Here is a 26,458-nt window from a genome sequence, read left to right as displayed (position 1 = left end):
CATCCAAAAGAGAATGTGTGGGAAATTTTGAAACCAAAAAAAAAAAAAAAAAGCAACAACACTGATCACATGGTGTTGCACACCTTAAGATGTGTTTGCAGGAGGAATGGAACAAAACTGAGTTGACAAGTTGAACGTGTTACATTTAGGGAAGGTGGAAGGTGCAGGTTCAGTAGTTTGGTTATCAGAATATCCGGAGTGATAGTGTTGAATGCTGAGCTATAATCTATGAAGAATAATCTTGCATAGTTTCCAGGGTGCTCCAGGTCATCATCAATTGTTTCCATCTCACACTGTCCTCTGTATCCTCCTCTGTCATAACAACCACCCGCATGTCCTCCCTCAGTATATCCATAAACCTCTTCTTTGGCCTCCCTCTTCTCCTCCTGCTTGTTGGCTTCATCCTCGGCATCCTTCTCTATATACCCTGGGTCACTCCTCTGCATGTCCAAACCATCTCAATCTAGCCTGAACCACCCTGCCGAGCTGTCCCTCGGATACGTTCATTCTTAATCCTGTCCATTCTCATCACTCCCAAAAAGCATTGCAACATCATCAGCTCTGCCATTACCAGCTCTGCCTGCTATCTTTTTGTTAGTACCACCATCTCTAAGCTGAACAACATAGCAGCTGGTCTGTCATTCCTATAAATAAATCTTAATCATGACTTAAGACACGCAGATACAAAACCCATAACATATCAGTAATAATATCACTGTCAGTTTGGTCCAGAATAAATAATAAATTTTATACATTTTTAGTTTTCATCAGGTTTTGATTTTAATCTACTGTTATTTGTTTATTTAACTGAAAAAGCAATTTGAACATGTGTAATCTACATCAGGAAGAATTACACAAATAACATTTATTATTCTTGCTGAATAGGTGCATGTGATCCTTTTAAAACTGGAAGAGTCTTACCTTGACAGGATAACTTTGCCTATTCTGGATAGTCTGATTTTCATGGATTGCAAGTGAGTCTGAAAGCGTCATCGACAGGAAATTATATAAACCATACAATCATCTTAACAGCTATTTTTAAAGTACATAATGGTGTTGCTTTGAGAATATTGCCTGTGACTTTTTGATTCGATTGATTGTAGTTGGCCGGAAGCTGCAGCACAAAATTGCACGGGTTGATGATGTTTTTTCTCATGTCTTCCATTGCTTTTGACTGCATCACCTTTGACTCCCAAAGCTACAAAGACAAAAGAAAAAAAAAAAAACGGTGTGCAACATCACTTTGCCTTTGCGGTAAATTATACTTCAAATGATTGACTCACATGTTTTAAATGGCCAAGGATGCTGTCTTCAAGCCCTTCATCCAAGAAGAGCTCCCTCATGTTCTCAATCACATCTTCAATGATCGACAAGTAGAGCTTAGCCTGCAGTAAAGTACGGAAATTAAAAACTACTGAGTTTAGGTTTTACAGAGGTTTTAAGATTGAAGCCCAAGAATTGATAGTCAACAAATGTACAGTACTGTACCTATGACATAATTTAAACATTTAATTTAGATTGATCGATGTAAAGGGGTGCCCCGTACTTACTTTTGTATAATTTTAGTTATGGCTGGAGGTTCATATTGAACATCCCCAAAAGGTCCCATAATTCTGTGTGTGTGCATGTAGAAATTCCCCTGCTGGAAGGGAAAAGAAAATGCCAAAAAAGTTTGTATGTGGAGTCCTGCTTACTAATGTTCACAAATCTGTCTAAATCTGTGTTAGTGAGCAGTTCTCCTTTGCCAAGATAATCCATCCCACCTCACGTGTGGCATATCAAGTTGCTGATTAGGCAGCATTATTGCGCAGGTGTGCATAATTAGGGGTGTGGTCTCTTTGACTGAGCTGTAGAGCCAAGAGTTTCAGACTCTCAGAGCATCTTTTGCTCAGAATCCACTGGCTGCAGCATGGTTACAGACAACTGGAATAATATCCTTTGTTGTGAAGTGTCCTGGATTTTATCCTTTTTGTTGCACAAAATCCTTCTCTGTGCCATTCCACTATGAAGCTGCAAGTGTGTGTGTGTGCAGATAGGTAGATAATTAGCACATTCATTCATTTTCAGCTGCTTATCCAGGTCTGGGTCACAGTGGCAACAGAGCAAGCAACTCATCCCACACTTCCATATCCTTGGCAAGTCCTGTAACTCTTCACGGGGCATACCAAGGTGTTCCCAAGCTAGCTGGGAAATGTAATCTCTCCAGCATGTCGTAAGTGTTCCCAGGGGCCTCCTCCTCGTTGGACGTGACTGGAAGATTCTTTAGGGAGACGACAGAGGAGTATCCTCACCAGGGGCCTCGCACAAAGCATGCATATGCACAAAAACATGGTGCATGTCCGTCTCCACACTAGCTGTTTCTGTGTAGGCTCTCAGTTGTCCAGGTGGTTTCCATAGTAGAGAAGCTTGAATCTTCGACTGGACTGGGTTGCTTGACGCAAGGACGTTTCGCTTCAAATCACAGAAGCTTCCTCAGCTAAAATTCTTGCTCTGGTGGTCTGACTTCTGTCTTGACTCTTGTAGAGAAGAATAAACAGAAGCCACAAAAGCTGGAGTTATAAACCTAACCAGACCCCTCCTACCGAGAGGCAGACTGCTACAGGCTAGTGACTAAACAATAGCTCTAATTCACACCTATTGTGCTCTAATGACAGGGCAGCTGTCCCTCCTAATGATGGGACGGACGCCTCTCCTGATGGCTCCCTTGACAACTCTCCTGATGATGTGAATGACTCATTACCACGATGGTCCCTGGACAAAGTGCAGAAGATAGACAGGAGACGGAGACAAGAAGAAGAGGAGTGTCTCTCCCTTATTTAGCAGGAGTAGGGGAAAAACTACAGAGGATCTTCAGACAGCACAAAATCCCAGTTTACTTTAAACCGGTTAACACCTTGAGACAGAAATTAGTTCACCCTAAGGACAGGATCCCTAGTTACAAACAGAGCAATGTAGTGTAATCTATCAGATGTCAAGAAAACTGTAACAAACACTACATAGGTGAGACTAAGAAACCTTTACACAAAAGGCTATATCAGCACCGCAGAGAGGGCGTCAGTGGACCTCAGTCTGCAGTCTTAAAGACACTAACCACACGTTTGAGGGCAAGGAAGTTAAAATCTTAGCCAGAGAGAAGAAATGGTTTGAGAGAGGGGTCAAGGAGGCATTCTATGTGAAACAGTTGAAACCCAGCCTTAACCAGGGAGGGGGTCTGAGACACGCTTTGTCCCCTGTTTACAATGGGGTGCTCAGGTCAAAGCAGTTTCAGTCTTTTGTTCATGGTAATGAGTCATTCATGTCATCAGGAGAGTCGTCAAGAGAGCCATCAGGAGAGGCGTCCGTCCCATCATTAGGAGGGACAGCTGCCCTGTCATTAGGAGGGTGCTAACTAGAGCACAACAGGTGCTAATTAGAGCTATTGCTTAGTCACTAGCCTATAGCAGTCTGCCTCTCGGTAGGAGGGGTCTGGTTAGGTTTAAAACTCCAGCGTTTGTGGCTTCTGTTTTTTCTTCTCTACAAGAGTCAAGACAGAAGTCAGACTACCAGAGCAAGAATTTTAGCTGAGGAAGCTTCTGCGATTTGAAGCAAGACGTCCTCGCATCAAGCAATCTAGTCTAGTCGAAGATTCAAGCTTCTCTACTACTCCACACTAGCGTTTACATGTATCAAAAGTGAAATGACTGTGGAAATGTGCAGTGCGCCACGCAAAAATCCTGGCTGGTGTGCGCACATTTCTACCAATATTTGTCCACTGGCAACACATAGAGGTGATGCTGGGAGCTGTTAATGTTGTGAAAACAAGAAGTCATCAGAGAGATGTGCACAGCAGAGACACATAACAGCTACTAACACACCCACGTGTTTGCAATTATATGGGTGGGCATAAAAAAGTATGCACAAAGTGATGCATAACATGGCATTAAGAATGGCTGCATTAACTTTGTCCGTGCAAATGGCGTAATCCGAGGTGAGAGTATTCAGGGAACGCGAGGATTTACTTGCAAATGATGATAATTGGCTCATAAGACGATTCCGAGTACCAAGGCCAGGGTTACTGGAGTTGCGTGCAGAACTGCAGCCAGCCCAGAATGCAATACAGCGAGGAGCCAGGGGTTGTCTGTGCCCACACAGTTGCTGACCACACTGGGCTTCCTGGCAGCTGAGCCATGCCAGCTGTGTGGGATGCAATGAATGTCATCCAGGTACATCAAATTTCAACATTAAAGCACAATTTGCAGCAAGAGCCAGTTTCCCTAATGTGATCGGAACTATTGCCTGCACACATATTGCTATCAAGGCACCATCACATGATGAATGTTTTTGCTAATAGGAAACAATTTCATTCCATTAATGGTCAAATCATATGTGATGCACAAATGTGCACCAGAGAAAGCTTGCAGGCAAGCGCCTGGTGCCTTGGTCTACCACAATGGGACACTGTCAGGTGTAGCCCAAATACACAACACGGTGTCTCCCCATGTAGTCTCACCACCTGCAGGGAGCCCGTAGGAGGTCTGGTGCACTGTTCTTTTGTCAGTGGATAGGGGCAAATGCCCACACCAACTGACACTCTATTACAATTAGTACATTTGTCACAAAACTTTATTCTTCATGATATTTCACTATTTAACATTTCTAAGTTTTTCTAGAAATGTATCTCATCTAATGCGAAACTGAATTGTGCCAAAGTGTATTTAAACCTTTTTTTTTTTTTTTTTAGATCAAACACAGACTTAAACATCTCATTACTGCACAACATACATTATGTTCACATGGACATCAAGAATGTGATTGTGGACTTTATTGTCTATAAGTACATATTTAGATTATGGTGTTTACACGAGTCATTTAAAGACTGTTCCATTTGTATTCCAGTTTACATATTACAGAACAGTCTGATGTATGACTCAAGACCACATTATGCCTAATATGTTTTATTTGTTGCAAAATGCTGGTAAAACTCAATATGTCAATCTGATTATCGTGTTTACATGTCCACAATGCATCTCCATAATCAGAACAAAATTGGAATACTCCGTCTTAATTAGATTGTTGCTTATACCGATTGACCTGACACCTTAATCAGATTAAGATCACAGTATTACTGTCCATATAAACATTGCTAATGAAAAACTGCTTTCTAAAAAAAAAAGGCAATAAGTTGTTGCTTGAATTGAGTTCCACTTAATGAATTTTGAAATTTCAACTAACTTTCATGAATTATCAGCTGACACTCAGGTTTGAGAGTCAGCTCAGTGAAATGAAAATTCCAATGTGTCACTTTAACTTGTGCATTTTTGAGTTGACGTGAATTTTATTTTGAAGTTGGGTTCACTGACATTTTTAAGGCAGCAATTGAACTTAAGTTAAGTAGAACCACCTATTTTGTAGTGTTCATCACATGATTCTGAGGTTTAAATTTGTGATCTCAGGAAAGAACCACCATAAACACTGACATATCCTCCTCCATTAAAACCATCACAGAGCAGCTCTGCTTACCAACGGGCTGGAGTTGGGCAGCATGATTCAACGGCAGCAACCTAAAGTCAAACAGTTCCAGTCTGCAGCAGCCAGATGATGAAGCTGCCACCACAGGTGAGATTAATCAGGATTCACAGAGAGGGCCAGTTGGAGCTTCATGTCTGGATGAAGAGACAGTGCGGCTTCCCCATTCTCATTTTTATACATTTGTACAGGTTGAAGAATAATTTAAAAATTTTAAGTTTTTTTTTTATTTTCTCTGCAGTCAATACTGTGATTTTGAGAAACCAATGCTAGTGTGTTGATATTCCCGGCATCGGGCTTGAGCAGCAAAAATGTAGGTGAGTGGGTTTGTTCATCTCAACCAGCTTGTGTAGGCAACTACAAAACACAACATACCATCATCTGGTAACTCGCCAAATTAAAAAGCGCAATTTGATGCACCAAATCAATCCAAAAATTAACTTTGATTTGCTGACGTAATGTCCCACAACTGTGTCTGCCACCGGTTGGGTGGTTAGTGCCAAATAGATGATGGAAGAGTATGAACAGCTGTGTATAGTTTGTGTGCCACCTGATGAAATAGTGTTGCTGCGTTCAGCATCATCAGAAGTTAGAAATTCTGACCTCTCGCTACGGGGGAAAAAAAACGCGGTGAAGTTAGATTGAAATTCGATATTCAGACATTCAGCCAACGGCAAATTTAGGGACCGTCGAAAAAGTACTTGACTACAAAAAAAGTGTAAATCTAACAGTCAGCGAGTATTTTTCTTTGTGTTTTGGTAACTGTATTTTATTCACTGCCCAATAAATAAGCATGTGCTGTGTTTAAAATGTAAAAACAAAGTTGAAAACCCACACCATTTGATAAAAACAAATTATTATTGGAATGTAGAAATATTAACCTTGGCCCAGAACATGTTTTGGAGATAATTTTAATCTTAATTTTACAAAAGCTTTTCCAGTTTTCATGAGAGAGGTCTGGCAGGTAAGTCGAGGTTTTGTTCATATTTCAGACCCTTTGCAAAGCAGAGAAATGTGCAACCTGGGCCTAACTTTTATTGTCTTATTTTTTTTGTTCAATAGGTTTTCCAGTTTTCATCAGAACGCCCATGCAATATCTTCATTATCGGTGGCAATATGCTTATATTTCACCATCAAAATAGAGCTAGGGAACAAGCCTATTGTGGTGAAATTAGCAGGCTGTGGCCATAATTTCATGTTTTCCTCAATAGCTTTTTCTTTTGTCAACCTATTTCTGGGGAAATTGCTTAATTTTAATCTGGGGCCATATCCTCACCTTGCATGAGCTTTCTTTTTGGGGAAAAATCCCGACATCAGGGTTAAATAAGGTCCAGAGGCCCAAATTTCAGGTTTTTCTTCAATAGCTTTTTCAAATGTCAACCTATTTCTGGGGAAATTGCTTTAACTCAATCTGGGGCCATATCCTCACCTTGCACGAGCTTTCTTTTTGGGGAAAAATCCCAGCTTTATGGGTAAATAAGGAGCCAGATGCCCAAATTTCATGTTTTTCCTCAATAGCTTTTTCAAATGTCAACCTATTTCAGGGGAAATTGCTGTAATTTAATCTGGGGCCTTATCCTCACCTTGCACGAGCTTTCTTTTTTGGGGAAAAATCCCAACATCAGGGTTAAATAAGGCGCCAGAGGCCCAAATTTCATGTTTTTCCTCAATAGCTTTTTCAAATGTCAACCGATTTCAGGGGAAATTGCTTTCAGTCTGGGGCCATATTCTTACCTTGCATGAGCTTTCTTTTTGGGGAAAAAAATCCCAACATCAGGGTTAAATAAGGCGCCAGAGGCCCAAATTTCATGTTTTTCTTCAATAGCCTTTCCAAATGTCAACCTATTTCTGGGGAAATTGCTTTATATTAATCTGGGGCCTTATCCTCACCTTGCACAAGCTTTCTTTTTGGGGAAAAATCCTGACTTTATGGATAAATAAGGAGCCAGAGGCCCAAATTTCAGGTTTTTTCTCAATAGCTTTTTCAAATGTCAACCTATTTTTGGGGAAATTGCTTTAATTTAATCTGGGGCCATATCCTCACCTTGCACGAGCTTTCTTTTTTGGGAAAAACCCCAACATCAGGGTTCAATAAGGAGCCAGAGGCCCAAATTTCAGTTTTTTTCTCAATAGCTTTTCCAAGTATCATCCTATTTCTGGGGAAATTGCTTTAATTTAATCTTGGGACATATCCTCACCTTGCACGAGCTTTGTTTTTGTGGAAACCAAAAAACAAAGCATGACAATTTTCACTGAATTGTATTCTTCCTACTTTGTTTTATTGTACATTACATAATTACACGTCATTCTGCTTCTCAAATTAGTGGCCTGTTTGCAGAGAAAATTTTTCAGGGAGAAGGAGAGAGAAGAGCTTTTATTGTCATTTTGTCACTTGAACAAATCTTGACACCTTACAGACTGCAGTGGACAAGTTAAGGCTGGACATGACCACTTCCCTTGTCAGAGAATCTGGTGTGCTTCCTGTTTTGCTCAGCATTGTCAATCATACATGTTACCTAAGAAATATGAAACCATTTAATGAGTACTCTGCAATGCAAACTGTATTAATCTGAACATACTACAACAGTGTGTGTTGAATATATCGATAGTAACAGAAGATCAGAGCAGTCTGTTTTTTTTTTTTTATTGTGGGATGGAGGATCACGATGAAGCACAATGAGTAAGTTCTTCACATTAGGTATATGCAAAATGAGGTTCACAACCTCAAAGAAAAACATCTTTGAACCCTGGTCAAATTTTTTTGATATATTTTTCATCCAAAGCCTCCCACAGTGCGCTGTCCTCTACAGGACTCTTATTTACAGTTAGAGGTGCTAGATAGACTGCTGCTGAAAAGGATATCTTATAAAATAAAATTAAGTTGAGGTAAACAGACTCTAATGTGTAGACAATTGTCTAATAAATTGTAACTCAGCTTTGTTTTTCCTAAAAAAGAAGTAAATATATTGTCCTGGGGCAGCACAGTGGTATAGTGGTTAGCACTGTTGCCTCACAGCGAGAAGGTCATGGGTTCACTTCCTGCCTGTGGCCTTTCTGCGTGGAGTTCATGTTCTCCCCGTGTTTGCGTGGGTTTCCTCCGAGTGCTCCGGTTTCCTCCCACATCCAAGGACATGCAGGTTAGGTGGATTGGGATCTTTAAATTGTCCGTATGTGTGCAAGTGGGTGTGACTGTGTTTGTTTGTCTGTTTGTGTCCCTGTGACAGACTGGCATCCTGTCCTGAGTGCACCCGGCCTCGTGCTGTATGACTGCTGGGATAGGCTCCAGCCCCCCGCGACCCTTAAGTGGACAAAGCGATTGAGGATGACTATGTGTGATAAATTGGTGAAGAACAAAATGTCTATAGACTCAGGGATTTCATATAATAGATGTATAAAGTAACACTCCATGTTCTTGTTTACCCAGACTGTCTGTGACATGTGTCGGAGGTGCAACCACCACACCTGTGTGCAGAAACCTCCAATGGATGAGGAATATCTGTGCCCTGGGTGCCAATGATGGTGACCCTTGTCAACATATCTAACAGGGAATGTTTTTTCCTGAATCTGTTTGTGTGGTCTACTAGATCTGGAAACACTTCGATTAGTTACTGATTGTTAGTCATTTGTTGATTAAAGCATCTATTGTAACTTTGTTTTATTGGGTGTATTGCAACTACAATAGTTCTTGTTTATTTTTTCATATAATGGATTAAATATTTATTTTAATATTGTATTTCTTATCATGTTTGTAGTGGTGTTATAATTATGACAGTTTATTTATAAATTCTTTTATATTATTCCTTAAATATGTTAAAATCCTCACCCTTGTTATTCAATATGAACAATTTCAGAATTTGTGTTACGAGTGCCAGCTGGCTGTTGCTGTAGAGATTCATTCTAAGTAACTTAATGTAGGCTGACGATCTTGTTTTTGCTCCTCGTGTGAAGGGCGTTCAAAGGCTAGTGGATATTTGTTCTGAGTATGGTGTTGCTAATGATATTTTGTACAAGTCTCAACATATGCTGTTGTTTGACACAGCTTTTTTATGAGGATATGGCCCCAGATTAAATTAAATCAATTTCCCCTGAAATAGGTTGACATTTGAAAAAGCTCTTGAGGAAAAACATGAAATTTGGGCCTCTGGCGCCTTATTTAACCCTGATGTTGGGATTTTTCCCAAAAAAGAAAGCTCGTGCAAGGTGAGGATATGGCCCAAGATAAAAATAAAGCAATTTGCCTCATGCTTGGATAAAAATTGTAAAAGCTATTGAGAAGTAACTGAAAATCCATATTTGCCCTTGATTCTTGAAATCTTCCACTGAATAAAGGTTCTGAAAGGTAGCCACTTTGAAATGGATGACAATAAAGTTTATCAAGTTCTATGGTGTAAATGGTAGTTCGGCCCAATCTTGACATGATGGGCATTTGCCCATCATGTCAAGATTTTACCCCCCCCCCCAAAAAAAGGTCCTGGACGACTAAAAAAATGATAATCATAAATACATACATACATATGCCCATTTTATGACATGAATTGAATTTCAAAATTTTATCATAGAGATATCTGACGTAAATTAAGCAAGCGTGACATATAAGATCAGACACACTTAAGAAGTCACTTTCAAGTCACATTTAATTTGAATATAGATGGGAATACATTTCTCATTTGGAAATATATTATCAATATCAAGAAAATATATTTTGTCAAGCATTGCAAAGAGCATTTTTTGTTTTTAGTTGTACAAGTGCTCTTTTCTAGGTAAGTGAATGACATTAAGTTTAGTTATGTTAATGCAAGAGATGAGACGTCAAGATTCCACTTTTTAGTTGAATCTTGATGGTCCCTAAATCAGCGACCGCTTGTATTCGCATTTGTTGTTTTCTGTGCGTCTCCCGATCATTTTTCCATGTGCACTTCGAAACATCGAAACTATCTAAAGTAAGAGCTGTGAAACTTAAGTTTACTTATTGCATGTCATGTACGAGGTGTTTGGGTTTCACTGACTGCGTGAATGATTTATTTAACTGTATCCTCGCCGAATGTCTAAATATCGAAAATCAAACTAACCTAACCGCGGGGGAAAACCATGCCTGGAATGCGAAGCAACTCCTGAGGAAATACAATAACCTGAAGTACACATGTTAATGTCACAGCCATGGTGACCCCTTTGCAACTGCTAGGACAACAATATCATTAATTTTGAAAATGCATACAGAAATATTCATGTTCTTAACCTGCTTAGTCCAGTTAAGGGTCACAGGGCCTATCCCAGCAGTAATTTCACAAAAGGTGGGGTACACCCTGGTCAGACCACCAATCTATCATAGGATTGGCACATAGACAATAGTCAACTCGCCTAACCTGCATGTCTTCGGAAGTGTGAGGAAGCCCAAGCACCCGGAGGGAACATGGGCAGGACTTGCAAATTCCACACAAAAAAAGGACCAGGCTGGAAGCGAACCTGGGACCTTCTCACTGTGAGGAAACAGTGCTAACCATTAAACCACCATGCCGAGCAGCAAAAATGTTGCACGAAAAAAAAATGTAAACTTGAAATCAAGTCAAATTTTTTTATAATTAGCTCCTGCATTTTGTTCAATGTGCAAACTGTATCTGAAACACTTTCACAGTAAAATCCAAAATTTTACTCAACTCATTTTTTGTAAAGTGTCAAGTTATTGATGATATAAATTAAGTGGTTCAGAGGCTGATACATGTTTGGAAAATTTATCCTTTGGAGATAAATTGACTCAGATGGATTACTGAATTTGTGTAACATGAAATCACTATGGTAATTTCAAACTTTCACCACTTTAAATGGCACCCAAGAGCCCGCTAACCCACTGTAGAAACCTGTTCAAAGGCAAATAAATTATTTCAGTGAATTACTGTATACTGTAGTGCCAATTAATCAGTTGTTGCAAACATGACTATGAAACAGCATGTCTACTAACTGCAATACATAATTTAACAATAACCCTTGATAACATGTTTTAGAGCAATCCTGGCTATAAGTTATAAAATGGGCTTGATTTGTATTGTTCTTTTTCCATTTAATGCAAATGCTCAAAGCAATTCAGTGATCCTTCTGTTTGCCCATTCAAACACACACTCAGAAGTAAGTGTTGTGCAAGATGCTCAACAGCACACTGCGACCAACTTGGCGATGAAGGACCTTTAATAATTCCAGTCTGACAGGGAATCAAACACAGGATCTTGTGGTCTCAGGAGACCACTGCTTTAATCTCCCCAAAGTCGATAAAATGTCCCAGCTGGATCTTGCTTATTTGGACTGATAGATGGTGGAAGTCCCTGCAGGCTTCTTCACATCAGCCCACAGCTACTTATCTTAAAACAGCATTATTGTATGTATGTGTGTGTGTGTGTGTGTGTGTGTGTGTGTGTGTGTGTGTGTGTGTGTGTGTGTGTGTAGATTACTCAACTTTAAATGTTATGGCTGTAGAATTTATATGTACAGTTAATATTTCCCATCCAGCTTGGTTTGTCTACAAGGGTAGGAGCTTAGTTAACTTTTAATAGGCAGATTAAATACATAAAACATAACTTGGTGTTTTTAATGATGGGAGAAGTGCTTCCTCCATGCATTCCATTGACTTCGCAATTTATCAGCATTACTCTCCTCTGATGTGGATCAAAGTGGAGCAGAAGGGCGGCAGGATGAGTTAATGCTGGATACAACGCTTTCTCAGGCTAGAAGTCATTAATTTCTTTCTCTATTGTCCAATAAGTCTCCTTCTGCATGCAATAAGATTGATAATCAGGAGGTGACACTTTGGTTGTAAATAGAACCCATGATCATTCAATAATGGGGTATGGTAAAATGCTAACCTGCACCTTTCTTTCAAGTTAGATGTTTTTCAGAGGTCGACACTGTTAGGTTTGCTCAAACCTTTGGACAATGAATGAATCTTGGACAATTTAGTTAAAATGAATAAATAAAACATTTTTTCCCCTTGTACCAACCTAACCTAGAGCATCCAGCGGCTCATTTATGTTGCTGAGTACATTTTAAAAGATGTACTGCTATTTATACGTCATTGTGTACACTGTAACAAAGTATGCCACTATAAGCTAACAGTTGCCGTCATTTGTCATTAGCTTGACTGCATATGCTAACGCACAAATCTTGAATGTGAACCTTTAATTAAGAAATCCTTTTCCTTAGCTACAATGGAGGAAGATGGCATGGTGTCATAGTTATGTGACTTTCATGGCAACAGTGGACACCATTTTTGCGTTGGTGAAGGTGTGCTTTTCACCTGGTAGGGGAGTTAGCAAGTTTCAACTAGAACAATTGAGTTTTCACTTGTAAAATGAGATACCAATACCAGGATAAGTTAGGTGGCGAGGAGTAATGGCAACTGCAGATGACATGTTTGACTAGGTTAAAGTGTTTTCTCACAGCAGGAGAGATCATATTTGTTTCTAATTAGGCTTCAAACATACACTTATAGGCTGCCAGCAGACAGCCTGAAGGAAGCAAATGCCAGGACAATCGGAAACAAGCTGGAAAAGCAACAGGAGTAAACCGAGCAGAGAGGGAGTGTCCCATCGGTCAGGCTCAGGCATGCAGATGCTGTGAAGAAAGTTGTGGCAGGGAGGAATGGTGCTGAATCAGTCAGTCAGTCAGTCAAGTCCCACAATACAACGCATGGAGGTATCTTCAGCTGGCAAGCTGGCAAAGTGGTAAAAATTAATGTTCCAATCTGTGCCAGCGAAACACCTGGGGCCACCCTGGTGGAAAAGGAACAAATAACTATGATCCAGCGTGAAACGTTTCTGGCATGCAATAACAAAGAGAATAAGTCCCTTCGGCTGCTCCCTTGTTTGCACTTGGGGTCGCCACAGCAAATCCAAGGCGGATCTGCATGTTGATTTGGCACAGGTTTTACGCCGGATGCCCTTCCTGACGCAACTCCACATTACATGGAGAAATGTGGCAGGGGTGGGATTTGAACACAGAACCTTCCGAACTGAAACCAAGCGCATTAACCACTTGGCCACCACCCCTGCTATGCAATAACAAAGAGAATCCCGGTTAAAATGTTCAATCAGCAGAGGCGAGTCAGGATTGACATCATTAAATGGCTTTGGCGGAGGTTGATGAATAAATTGTAGACCCACTGCATTATTAGAGATACGACTATCGCTGAATGAAAACTTGAAATTTCTTTCAGAGGTGAGAGCGTCGTACCCTTTAAATGCATGAACCTATTAAGAACAGGCTAGCATATTAGCTTGCTCAGTTGACTGTCAATAGCTTTGGGCCCTATTTTTTTTTTTTAATTGGCTGTACAGCCAGCGACACAACACCCTTTGGCCATATATGTATGTACACATAGCATCCGTACTGCTCCAATATCACACAAACTGCTACAAAACAGAAAAAAGTTTGCTGCACTTAAACCAGCCCCAACATGGAGACCACATTGTTATGCGAGGTTATATGACCAATGTCCCAGACATCTGACTTCATCCACCATAAGCCCCAATACAACTGGGTTGTTACAGTGCTAGCATGGGGGACACATAAGCTGAAGCCAGTAGTTTAAAGCCATATCATATTTTATCATACAGCCATAAATATGGGCTACACAATTTTTATACTGTATGTAAAACTAGTGACCTTATTTCATACAATCTCAAGTGAAATGTTAAAATTCCTGAAAACAAGGTGTTTTCAACTTGTAACAAGCAACCCCCCCCCCCCCCAAAAAAAAAAAAAACATATGGGGGGAGTAAGATATAGAAATTACCTGAGAAAACTCATAAATTTTGTTTTAATAGTACTAGGGAGAGTTACAACATTACAAACAGCAACTTAAAAAAAATTTCCAAGATAAGAGTAGTTCTATTTCATTCCTCCTGACCGCCAGAGGGCGGTGCTTTAGCACCTGGATAACTACATGGGCGCAGCACAGAGGTCGAGAATATATACCAACAAAGTCACACCATTGAATGTGACCTGGGTGACGTCACTGGTTGTCTTTATATACCAGACGCACCCAGCGCTCGCTTCTTTTCTACATTCTCGCATTCTTAGAGGTTGAGAACGCATTTAGCTGCGATTGCCGCTCTCGCTTGTAGCCTCGCAACCCACCTTCGGTTGGAGCTACGTGCACTGCACACGTCCTCCAGAGGCTGCGAGACACGGCTTCACCGTTTTTTGTATTCTTTGACGCCTGTTGTGAGTACACCTTCCTAAACGCCGGGTGCGCGCCTTGCCGCTGCCCTGCCGGATATTTTCCTCTGTGCACATTAGCTGTGTTGTTTCAATGAAAGCTGGCTATTTGTTTAGTTGTGTCGCTAACCCCGTTAACTACGTGGTAGTGTGTGTATCAGAACCAGTATAGTGTACTGTGTTGGGCTTGCCGTGAGTGTTTTCCACTCCTTGAAGTACTTTGTCTGCACTGCCGCCATTTGCTAAGTTTAACAGCTCCGCTAGCAGGTAGTGTTGTCATCGTTGCTCTAAGTGACTTAGCACTTGGGCTGTGAGTTTTTTCGGCTGTGTGCATCGTGTTATTACTGTGGCTGTGAGTGTTTCATGCTCCGGGCCTTGTATTAGCTTTTACACTGTGAGTGCTTCACGCTCCGTGCCTCGTGTCGAGTCTGCGGCTGTGAGTGCTTCACGCTCCATGCCTCGTGTCGAGTCTGCGGCTTTGTCTTTCCATTTGTAACCATCAGGGCTTGCGTTAGCCATCTGCACGCAGTCCACAATGTTGACAGGGCCTTTGTTGCATGGCTGTAGTACCTGTTTGGCTCCCTTGAGCCCAGATGATGGACATATGTTTTGCCCCTCCTGTCTTGGGATCGGACACCTGAGGGAAGCCCTGACTGGCGATGCCTGCCTTAATTGTGCCAGCATGCCACTGGCAGAGAGATCTGCTAGACTTGCGGCATTGGAAAGTGGAATATCTAGTGCGACTTTGGCCTCCAGCCCCAGGAAGGACCCAAAGCGCCGTAAACGCCCACATGCAGGAGCCCCTTCTGCTAAGAAGGTTACTCATGACCATGCTTTGGCTGAAAAGGTCGAAATGTTGACTTCTGAGTTTGCTCAGATTCAGTCCTTGCTTCTGAATCTACAGCCTAAGGATGCAGTGACAGTTCCTGCTGTCCCTAATGAGGCTGATCAGACCAATGTAGTTACTCAGCAGGAGGACGATGTCGCGTCTATTGCTGCAACTGATTCCTTGTACATGACAAGTGATATAAACTGTGTGGAGGATGAGGATGAGAGGAGTCTTTCTCCAAGCCATTCATTAGTGGGCTCTCATACCTCCGAGGCAGAGTCCATGCCGCAAACCGAACCTGGACTATCTTTTGTCAAGCAAGCTGTTCAGTTGGCTTTATCCAGGCTTGGGGTCGACAATCCCCCTGCGGAAACCACCGCTTCAAGTGCCTTTTTCAAAGTCACTCAGAAGCCTGAGTTCAATGTTCCAGTTTCACAACCATATATCGAGGAGCTCCACCGAATCATTGACCCATCTATCACAGGACTGCAGAACCCTTAGCTCTATGTGTGATTCAGCGCAGTATGGTCTGAACCGTATGCCTGCCGTTGACAGCATTATTGCGAACCTGGTTGTGGCTCCAGCTGATGCTGCTCGGCCGGATGCCCGCTGCCCACGCCCTCAGTGTAGGGTCACTGATGACCTCCTCACGAAAAGCTATGACATAGCTGCTCGCATCGGTCGTCTAGGCAACCACTGTCCCATTTAGCCCTTGCCCTCTCAAAGTCTTTGAGAGGTTGATAATGCTACGCAAAGTCTTAGTGATGCCTCACTCCAAACCTTTGCTTATATGTCCAGAGAGCTTGGCAGACTGATGTCAACCCTTACCATCACTAGACGTCAGGTGTGGCTTGCGCAGTCCCCCCTTTCCGAATCCTGCAGAGGCACACTCCGTTCGCTGCCGGTTCTTCCAGGCCAAGTATTTGGACCTGCGGCCCAACAAACTTTAGAGCGTGCTGTCGAGGCTAGTAAATCTCGGCAACAGTTTGTTGACCTACACCGGTCTTCCAGACCTCAGCCAGTCAGACGTGCTACAGCTTTTCACTCTACATCCAGGTTTCTGCCGACTCCCAGAGCTGCATGTGCTTTTGCAGTTGAGGGCCAGCTCTCCCAGCAGCCTGCCTTTCGTGAGCCTACGGGCAGACCCCCGAGAACTGAACGGTTTCCCAGAGCTTCCAGTAATCGCACCCAGAGGTCCTCAGGGATGCGAGGCAGAGGTGGTCGGGTCTGACTGCCAATGTTTGGCCCCCAGCCGTTTTTCACGAAATCAACTCAGCCACTGGGAGGCTCAAGTTCAAGACCCATGGGTCATTTCAACCTTGTTCGAAGGTTACAGAATTCAGTTCAGATGTCGTCCTCCAAAGTTCAGTGGGGTGAGGATGACTGTTGTTTCCAACTCAGTGCAGTCTGCTGCCCTACAACGGGAGATTTTGGAACTCCTGGAGAAGGGGGCCATAGAGCCAGTTCACAGATCAGACCAGCTCAGGGGGTTCTATTCAGTTTACTTCCTTGTTCCAAAGAAGGATGGCGGCTTTCGTCCTATCCTCGATCTCCGACGTCTGAATCGTTATATCAAAGTGCTGCAGTTTCACATGCTCCGCACAGTAGACGTCCTTCAAACTATCACACCAGGAGACTGGTTCACAAGTGTCGACTTAAAAGACGCCTATTTCCATGTGCCAGTGGCGCCTCATCACAGGCAGTTTCTCCGCTTTGCTTTTGAAGGTCAGGCATACCAGTTCAGGGTGCTTCCTTTTTTACCAGATGTATGGCTGCAGCACTAGCCCCACTGCAAGCTCTTGGATTAAGAATCCTACCCTACTTAGACGATTGGCTTGTCTGCGCTCCGACTCAGGAGCAGGCGCACAACGACACAGCTCTTCTACTGAACCATGTCTCTCATTTAGGACTCACAGTGAACTTTGCAAAGAGTTCTCTTGTTCCCAGTCAACAAACGACCATCGGCATTGCCATCAACTCCCTGACTATGACTGCATCGCCATCCCCGCAGAGAGTGGACTATGTAATTCGTCTCGTCTCACACATTCAACGGGCTGTGACGCTGCCTTTTGGTTTGCTGCTCCAGTTAATGGGCAAATTGACTGCAGTGTCGCTAGTGGTACCTTTGGGACTTCTGTTCCTACGTCCCCTACAGATTTGGATCAACAACCTAGGCCTCAACTCGAAGTTACATCAGCACAGGCTTGTACGACTCTCCAACCAGTGCCTTCTGCACCTCAAACCCTGGGGGAACATGGACTTCATCTGCAAGGGTGTCCCTCTAGGCTCTGTTCCTTCTCGCCGAGAGGTGGTTGTTACAGATGCATCACTCAAAAGGTTGGGGGGCCGTGTGGAATCACAGGATGGTGAGGGGTGTCTGGAGTCCCCAGGAGAGACTCCAACACATAAACGTGCTGGAGCTTCGCGCTGTGCGACTTGCTCTCAAGCATTTCCTCCCAGCCCTGAGAGGAAGACATGTTCTTGTCTGGTTGGACAACACGTCAACAGTCTATCACATAAACCATCAGGGGGGCACCAGGTCCAATCACTCATTGGCAGAAACTCGGAAGCTTCTCTTATGGGCGTTGCCTCGCCTTCAGAATGTCAGAGCAGTTCATCTGCCCGGTGTACAGAACAGCGCAGCGGATTTACTCTCCAGACAGAAACCACCACCGGGAGAGTGGAGACTGAACCCGATTGTGGTCCAAATGATCTGGCAGAAATATGGTGCAGCGGAAGTGGACCTTTTCGCTTCAAGCACCTCGACACATTGCCCACGATGGTACTCCCTCTTGGAACCAGACAGCCCGCTGGGGCAGGATGCATTCACTCACCCGTGGCCGGATTGCCTCCTTTATGCCTTCCCTCCTCTCCCGCTGCTGATGTTGACACTGCACAGGATAGATCAGAGCAGCCACAGGGTGCTGCTGGTTGCTCCATTCTGGCCTGGGAGGATTTGGTTTCCCATGATTTACAAACTCCTCGAGGGAGAACCTTGGGCTCTCCCGGAGAGGAAGGATTTGTTGTCACAGCTACAGGGGAGGATTTGGCACCCTCACCCAGAACGCCTTCAACTGTATGTGTGGCCGTTGAGGGGCCAGACTCCTTGTTAAGTTCTTGTGACCAGGCTGCTGTTCAGACTATCCTTAATTCATGTGCTGCTTCTACCAGGGCTTTGTATGACAACAGATGGAAGCTGTTTGCGCGGTGCTGTGAGAAACAAAAGTTAGACCCGGAGCATTGCCCTGTGCCTATTCTCCTCACATATTTACAAGAACTGCTGGAGAAAGGACTTTCTGTCGCTACCTTGAAGGTTTATGTTGCTGCAATCTCTGCCCGGCCTGTCTACGTTGATGGCCAGTCAGTGGGTTCACACCTCTTAGTGTGTCGTTTTTGAAAGGTGTTCTACGTTTGCGGCCTCCAAGGCTTGCACGCGTACCTTCATGGGACCTTCCTCTAGTCCTGGAAGGTTTAAGCTTATCCCCTTTTGAACCAGTTGAAAGTGCTGATCTTAAATGGGTGTCAGTGAAGACTGCCTTTCTACTTGCACTGTCTTCGGCTAAGCAGGTGGGAGAGCTCCATGCCCTCTCAGTCGCTGGGGACTGTTTGCGATGGAATTCTGATGGATCTGGGGTTACGCTGTGGCCTAATCCTTCCTTTTTACCCAAGAGAATTTCAAGTTTTCATGTTAACTAGCCAGTTTCCTTGGCTGTGTATGTCCCGCATTCTGATCGAGGATTCTGTTTCAGGTTCCGTGTCCTGTCCGAGTGTTGAAGCAGTACATTAGTGCGACTGCCGGGATCCGGAAAACGGATGCCCTGTTTGTGTGTTACGGTGATCACAAAAGAGGCTGTGCTGTCTCAAAGCAACGACTCTCGCATTGGGTCGTGGATGCCATTTTACAAGTATACAGGTCCAGAGGTCTTCAGCCTCCTAAGGTTACGTGCCATTCCACCAGAGGGGTGTCCACCTCCTGGGCTGCACTGAGCGGTGTCCCTTTGAGTGATATTTGTGCTGCTGCTACATGGGCTTCGTCCTGTTCCTTCGCCCGCTATTACAGACTGAATGTGGCCGCTCCTCCTGCGGTGACTTCGGCGGTGTTGTCTGCCTCCACTCGAGAATGAATAATGAAAATAAATAACTCAAAACTGCTACAGATCAGACAGAGATTATCACAAGGAACAAGCATTTTAATATACTCCAATGTTGAAGGGGAGACTCAATGTGTTAAAATCTTAAAGACTTTCGATTTGCATATTGAAATACAGTAAGCAATGCAAAAAAAAAAAAAAAGTGTCTGAAATGCAGCTGTACGCTTGTGAAACACTTTTTTTTGTGTATGCACATTTGCATTTATGTTAATCACGGCTGTCGGTACTGACAGCCCCCCCAAGAGGCCAATCTGAGTCAGAGTGAGTTTTCATTCCTCTACGTGTGTTGACAAACATTATGAAATAAAAGTATCACATGACGAGCAGCGCTTCACAAAGTCATTTGCAACAAATCACACCAGTCATTTACTGAGCAGCAGCTTGTCAACACTCACAGCTGGACGTCCGAGTCACAAAACAGCGACAGGCAAAACTCACTCGAGTTGGACTGTTTTGACACTTTGAGCGTTTCACACTTTTTCCACTCTCTTGATCAGTGACTGTGGATGTGGCATCTCAGTGTTTTTAACAGAAGACAAATCTTATGTACGAGGATTCTATAGTTTCTGTGAAGGTTCTCAGTTGTCTAGGTGGATTCCATAGTAGAGAAGCTTGAATCTTCGACTGGACTGGGTTGCTTGACGTGAGGACGTTTCGCATCAAATCACGGAAGCTTCCTCAGCTAAAATTCTTGCTCTGGTAGTCTGACTTCTGTCTTGACCCTTGTAGAGAAGAACAAACAGGAGCCAATTGCAGTCTGCCTGTCGGTAGGAGGGGTCTGGTTAGGTTTTAAACTCCAGCTTTTGTGGCTCCTATTTGTTCTTCTCTACAAGGGTCAAGACAGAAGTCAGACAACCAGAGCAAGAATTTTAGCTGAGGAAGCTTCCGTGATATGATGCGAAACGTCCTCACGTCAAGCAACCCAGTCCAGTCGAAGATTCAAGCTTCTCTACTAGAGGCTTCTATAGATTAATAAGACGCTGTTATTTTCTCTGTACACTTGAAATTCGATCAGTTACTGTATTCAAACACACGAATTCTTCCTTTTTTCCTGTTTTACACTACATTCCATTGTACTCTGAAACATGGGTGGAAGCAGTCCTGATCACATCCAGTGTTCAATGGCCCATAGTAGCCTAGGTAGTGCCAAAGAAGAGAAATGGAGTAGCAGTACATTAAGTTGGTAAATTTAATGCTGCAGATCAACAGTGGAAGTCAGCAAATAAAAAGCATAAAGTTCTGAGAATGCTGAGTCAAACTGGTTAGAGTTCTGTGTGAAATGAACAACACTGAAGTTAGCTCCCAATTTGGCAGTTAAGGGGCAAGTCCTTTTCCTGAGGAGGTGGGTGGGAATGCATTGAGATCATTGAGACATTGGAAATGACGACTTGGAATTATTGACTTCAGACATGCAATGGAACGCACTAATAGCCTTTACTCTTTTTTTTTTTTATATATATACACATTTCCAGGCTTACCCGGTTAACCCAATGTTTTACGTTATACTGTTAACTTGTGAACAGTTCACTGAAGCAGTCTGAACAAACAAAAAAGGGCTTCAAATGTCTGAGAAGCACTTATGCAGTTGATTTGAAGATGTAATGGCCCCAAATCCTCACAGATTTAGTGAGAATGCACCTCAAAGTCTGAGAGTTCATGTGTGGATGTTGAAATTGAGCCTTGGACCGGCCTCGGAGGATGTTCATTCAGTTGTTTAATTTTGTAGGAAAAAAAAGCAGATCACAGACATGACACAAAACATTGTCATTTCAAATGGCAACTTTCTGGCTTTAAGAAACACTATAAGAAATCAGGAAAAATAATTGTGGCAGTCAGTAACGGTTACTTTTTTAGACCAAGCAGAGGGAAAAAAAAAAAAATATGGACTCACTCAATTCTGAGGAATAAATTATGTAATCACCCTGTAAATTTATCCCCAAAACTAACACCTGCATCAAATCAGATCTGCTCGTTAGTCTGCATCTAAAAAGGAGTGATCACACCTTAGAGAGCTGTTGCACCAAGTGGACTGACATGAATCATGGCTCCAACACGAGAGATGTCAATTGAAACAAAGGAGAGGATTATCAAACTCTTAAAAGAGGGTAAATTATCACGCAATGTTGTAAAAGATGTTGGTTGTTCACAGTCAGCTGTGTCTAAACTCTGGACCAAATACAAACAACATGGGAAGGTTGTTAAAGGCAAACATACTGGTAGACCAAGGAAGACATCAAAGCGTCAAGAAAGAAAACTTAAAGCAATATGTCTCAAAAATCAAAAATGCACAACAAAACAAATGAGGAATGAATTGGAGGAAACTGGAGTCAACGTCTGTGACCTAACTGTAAGAAACCGCCTAAAGGAAATGGGATTTACATACAGAAAAGCGAAACGAAAGCCATCATTAACACCTAAACAGAAAAAAAAACAAGGTTACAGTGGGCTAAGGAAAAGCAATCGTGGACTGTGGATGACTGGCTGAAAGTCATATTCAGTGATGAATCTCAAATCTGCATTGGGCAAGGTGATGATGCTGGAACTTTTGTTTGGTGCCGTTCCAATGAGAATTATAAAGATGAGTGCCTGAAGAGAACATGTAAATTTCCACAGTCATTGATGATATGAGGCTGCATGTCAGGTAAAGGCACTGGGGAGATGGCTGTCATTACATCATCAATAAATGCACAAGTTTACGTTGATATTTTGGACACTTTTCTTATCCCATCAATTGAAAGGATGTTTGGGGATGATGAAATCATTTTTCAAGATGATAATGCATCTTGCCATAGAGCAAAAACTGTGAAAACATTCCTTGCAAAAAGACACATAGGGTCAATGTCATGGCCTGCAAATAGTCCGGATCTTAATCCAATTGAAAATCTTTGGTGGAAGTTGAAGAAAATGGTCCATGACAAGGCTCCAACCTGCAAAGCTGATCTGGCAACAGCAATCAGAGAAAGTTGGAGCTAGATTGATGATGAGGACTGTTTGTCACTCATTAAGTCCATGCCTCAGAGACTGCAAGCTGTTATAAAAGCCAGAGGTGGTGCAACAAAATACTAGTGATGTGTTGGAGCGTTTTTTTGTTTTTCATGATTCCATAATTTTTTCCTCAGAATTGAGTGATTCCATATTTTTTCCCTCTGCTTGGTCTAAAAAAGTAACCGTTACTGACTGCCACAATTTTTTTTTTTTTAACTGATTTCTTATAGTGTTTCTTAAAGCCAGAAAGTTGCCATTTGAAATGACTTTAGTTTTGTGTCATGTCTGTTTTTTTCTACAAAATTAAACAACTGAATGAACATCCTCCGAGGCAGGTGATTCCATAATTTTTTGCCAGGGGTTGTACAACCCCAATTCCAATGAAGTTGGGACATTGTGTAAAATGTAAATAAAAGCAGAATACAATGATTTGCCAATCCTCTTCAACCTATATTCAATTAAATACACCACAAAGACAAGATATTTAATGCTTAAACTGATAAATCTTATTGGTTTTTGTGCAAACATTTGCTTATTTTGAAATGGATGCCTGCAACACATTTCAAAAAAGCTGGGACAGTGTTATGTTTACCACTGTGTTACATCACCTTTCCTTCTAACAACACTCAATAAGCATTTGGGAACCGAGGACACTAACTGTTGAAGCTTTGTAGGTGGAAACATAAACATAACACTGTCCCAGCTTTTTGAAATGTGTTGACATCCATTTCAAAATGAGCATATATTTGCACAAAACAATAAAAATGATCAATTTGAACATTAAATATCTTGTCTTTGTGGTGTATTCAATTGAATATAGGTTGAAGAGGATTTGCAAATCATTGTATTCTGTTTTTATTTACATTTTACACAATGTCCCAACTTCAATGGAATTGGGGTTCCAGAACACAAAAGAAAAACTGTTACACAATCACTCCTACAGACTTTACTCCAAAAGTGGATTTGTACCATGAGTAAATTTGGAGGTATGTAAAATTTAAACATCAACATGAACAAAAACTCTTAAACAAAGGTCCTCATTTTTGTTCAATGAAGTTTAGCTTCAGTAAATACTGCAAAGTGCTCATTACTTAAGTCAGTTACAGTGGGGAAGCAAGTATTTGACCCCCTGTCAGTTTTGCAGGTTTTCCCACCTACAAAGAATGGAGAGGTCTGCACACTTCAACTGTGAGAGACAGAATCTAAAAAAAAATCCAGAAAATCACATTTTATGATTTTTAAATAATTAATTTGCATTTTATTGCATAAAATAAGTACTTGACCCCTACCAACCAGCAAGAATTTTGGCTCTCATAAACCTGTTTTCTTTAAGAAGCCCTCTTATTCTGCACTCTTTACCTGTATTAATTGCACCTGTTTGAACTTGTTACCTGTATAAAAGACACCTGTTCACACAATCAATCACACTCCAACCTGTCCACCATAGCCAAGACCAAAGAGCTGTCTAAGGACACCAGGGACAAAACTGCAGACCTGCACAAGGCTGGGATGGACCAGAGGAGGCATGGGAGAAGGTCATGTGGACAGATGAGACCAAAATAGAGCTTTTTGGAATCAACTCCACTTACCATGTTTAGAGGATGAGAACAACCCCAAGAAAACCATCCCAACCGTGAAACATGGGGGTGGAAACATCATACTCTGGGGGTGCTCTTCTGCAAAGGGGACAGGACGACTGCATCGTACTGAAGGGAGGATGGATGGTGTCATGTATTGCGAGATTTTGGCAAACAACCTCCTTCCCTCAGTAAGAGCATTGAAGATGGGTCATGGCTGGGTCTTCCAGCATGACAGTGACCCCAAACATACAGCCAGGGCAACTAAGGAGGGGCTCCGTAAGAATTTCAAGGTCCTGGAGTGGCCTGGCCAGTCTCCAGACCTGAACTCAATAGAAAATCTTTGGAGGGAGCTGAAACTCCAAACCTGAAAGATTTGGAGAAGATCTGTATGGAGGAGTGGACCAAAATCCCTGTTGCAGTGTGTGAAAACTTGATCAAGAACTACAGGAAACGTCTGACCTCTAATGGCAGACAAATGTTTCTGTACCTATTGTTAAGCTCTGTTTTTCTAGGGGGTCAGATACTTATTTATGCAATAAAATGCAAATTAATTATTTAAAAAAAATCATACAATGTGATTTACTGGATTTTTTTTTTTTTTTTTTTAGATTCTGTCTCTCTCAGTTGAAGTGTACCTACGATAAAAATTACAGACCTCTCCATTCTTTGTAGGTGGGAAAACCTGCAAAACTGACAGGGGGTCAAATACTTATTTTCCCCACTGTATCTCATACAGGCTGTACTGCAAAAAAAACATGCCTTTATTAAGACCGCCAGTCAAATGTAAGCTTACAGTATGGACAATACTCAAACTGTAATTTTACAATTAATAACTATTAAACGTAAAGTGCTAGGCAAAAAAAAAAAGAAAAGAAAAAAAAACAAGACCATGTTCGACTGCTCATCAGTTTTAGACTAACTTAGCCTCACAAGATAAAAAAAAAATTAAAACTCATTAGATATATTACCATGCTGTGAAACTATTCATACCCCCTTGAGCATATATATAAATATAAATTCAGCTTCTATGTATTAAAATTTCTTCAGTTGTTTCTTTTAGACTTGCAGCGAAAACAAATCTTTACATGAAATGTAATAAAGATATCAAACCTAAAACAGTGATATGTAAAAGTATGTGCTACATTAGTATGACAGGTAAATAATCATTTTCACATTCCTATTTTGACAACTTTAGGGATGGATACATGAACATTTTCAAATCACTGAATACGTCTTGGACTTCATTCCCTCATTAATCTACTTTTTGCTCCATCACTGAGTTTGTACGAGTGGCCTACTGCAGACACATTTACTACATAGTACCATACTGTTTGTATTTCTTAATGTTTGTAGTAAATGTGACTTGAAAATGTTCACATTTCGAAAAAAAAACTTGCTGAAAAAGGTGTTTTTATTTTATTTCATATTGTAGAATTTGTCTTCAGTGAGTTTAAAAGGCAGAACTTTAGAAATTGTAACATAAAGACGCCTGAATACTTTATTATTTGAAGTAAAAAAAAAAAAAAAAAATTGTGTAAAAGCTCAAGGAGCACAGACTTTTTCACAGCACTGTATGTATGTAGTTTGTTGAACTTGATACAAGCACAAAGTCCCTGATCAGTCATATTTTTGTTAATGTCATTAAATGCCATTGCTTTTCATCAATGAGGTCTCCAAAAAAAAAAAAATGAAGACTCAAGAATAATTTGTTCTTCAAAGCATTTTTAAGCGTCACTGCGTCATGCAACCGGTGTCCCTCTGCGACTCTGTTTCAATCCATTTCTTCTCTACTTCCACCTAAAAATGACACAATTAGGTTAGCAGAACAAGTCAAAGACAGCTGATCAAAACACTTATAATCTACAGAAACGTCTCACCTGGCAATGATACCGTGTCCAACTGGTGATATGTTTCTGTGGTTGGATATCATTTGTGATGCCCAGTGACTTAACCCTGGTCTGTGACACTACTGCCCCCATGATTTCACATTCCATCGTGACAAAAGGGTACCAGTCGCTTGGGATTTCCTGATCTGATCCCAGTTCTAGCTTGCAGGAAAATGACTGGGGATGATCCACTGCTGCAAAGTAGAAAGTAACAGTCAAGTTGCAGTTAGGCTGTTATACCAAGAGGAGAACATGTATTATAGCTGAGACACACAATAACACAAAGTTATGGCCAGGAAGCCAATGAGGACTTGAACT

The 26,458-nt window shown here is 41.8% G+C and overlaps 1 protein-coding gene across 1 annotated transcript in view; it reads right to left on the bottom strand.

Annotated features, from left to right (window-relative positions):
- LOC117523973 (stonin-1) overlaps positions 1-26,458 on the bottom strand; it is a 54,815-nt gene that overhangs the window by 11,357 nt on the left and 17,000 nt on the right. Inside the window, exons 3-6 of the mRNA XM_034185663.1 lie at positions 26,132-26,334; positions 1,284-1,385; positions 1,075-1,198; positions 922-980 (exon numbers count right to left, since the gene is read on the bottom strand). Of these exons, the coding sequence (XP_034041554.1) occupies positions 922-980; positions 1,075-1,198; positions 1,284-1,385; positions 26,132-26,334 (488 nt within the window). The remainder of the gene's footprint in view (positions 1-921; positions 981-1,074; positions 1,199-1,283; positions 1,386-26,131; positions 26,335-26,458) is intronic.

The sequence above is a fragment of the Thalassophryne amazonica genome, chromosome 13 (genome assembly GCF_902500255.1).
Source record: "Thalassophryne amazonica chromosome 13, fThaAma1.1, whole genome shotgun sequence".
NCBI lineage: Eukaryota > Metazoa > Chordata > Actinopteri > Batrachoidiformes > Batrachoididae > Thalassophryne > Thalassophryne amazonica.
Note: the sequence above shows the minus strand (reverse complement) of the source record. Positions and strands in the feature narration are given on the sequence as shown.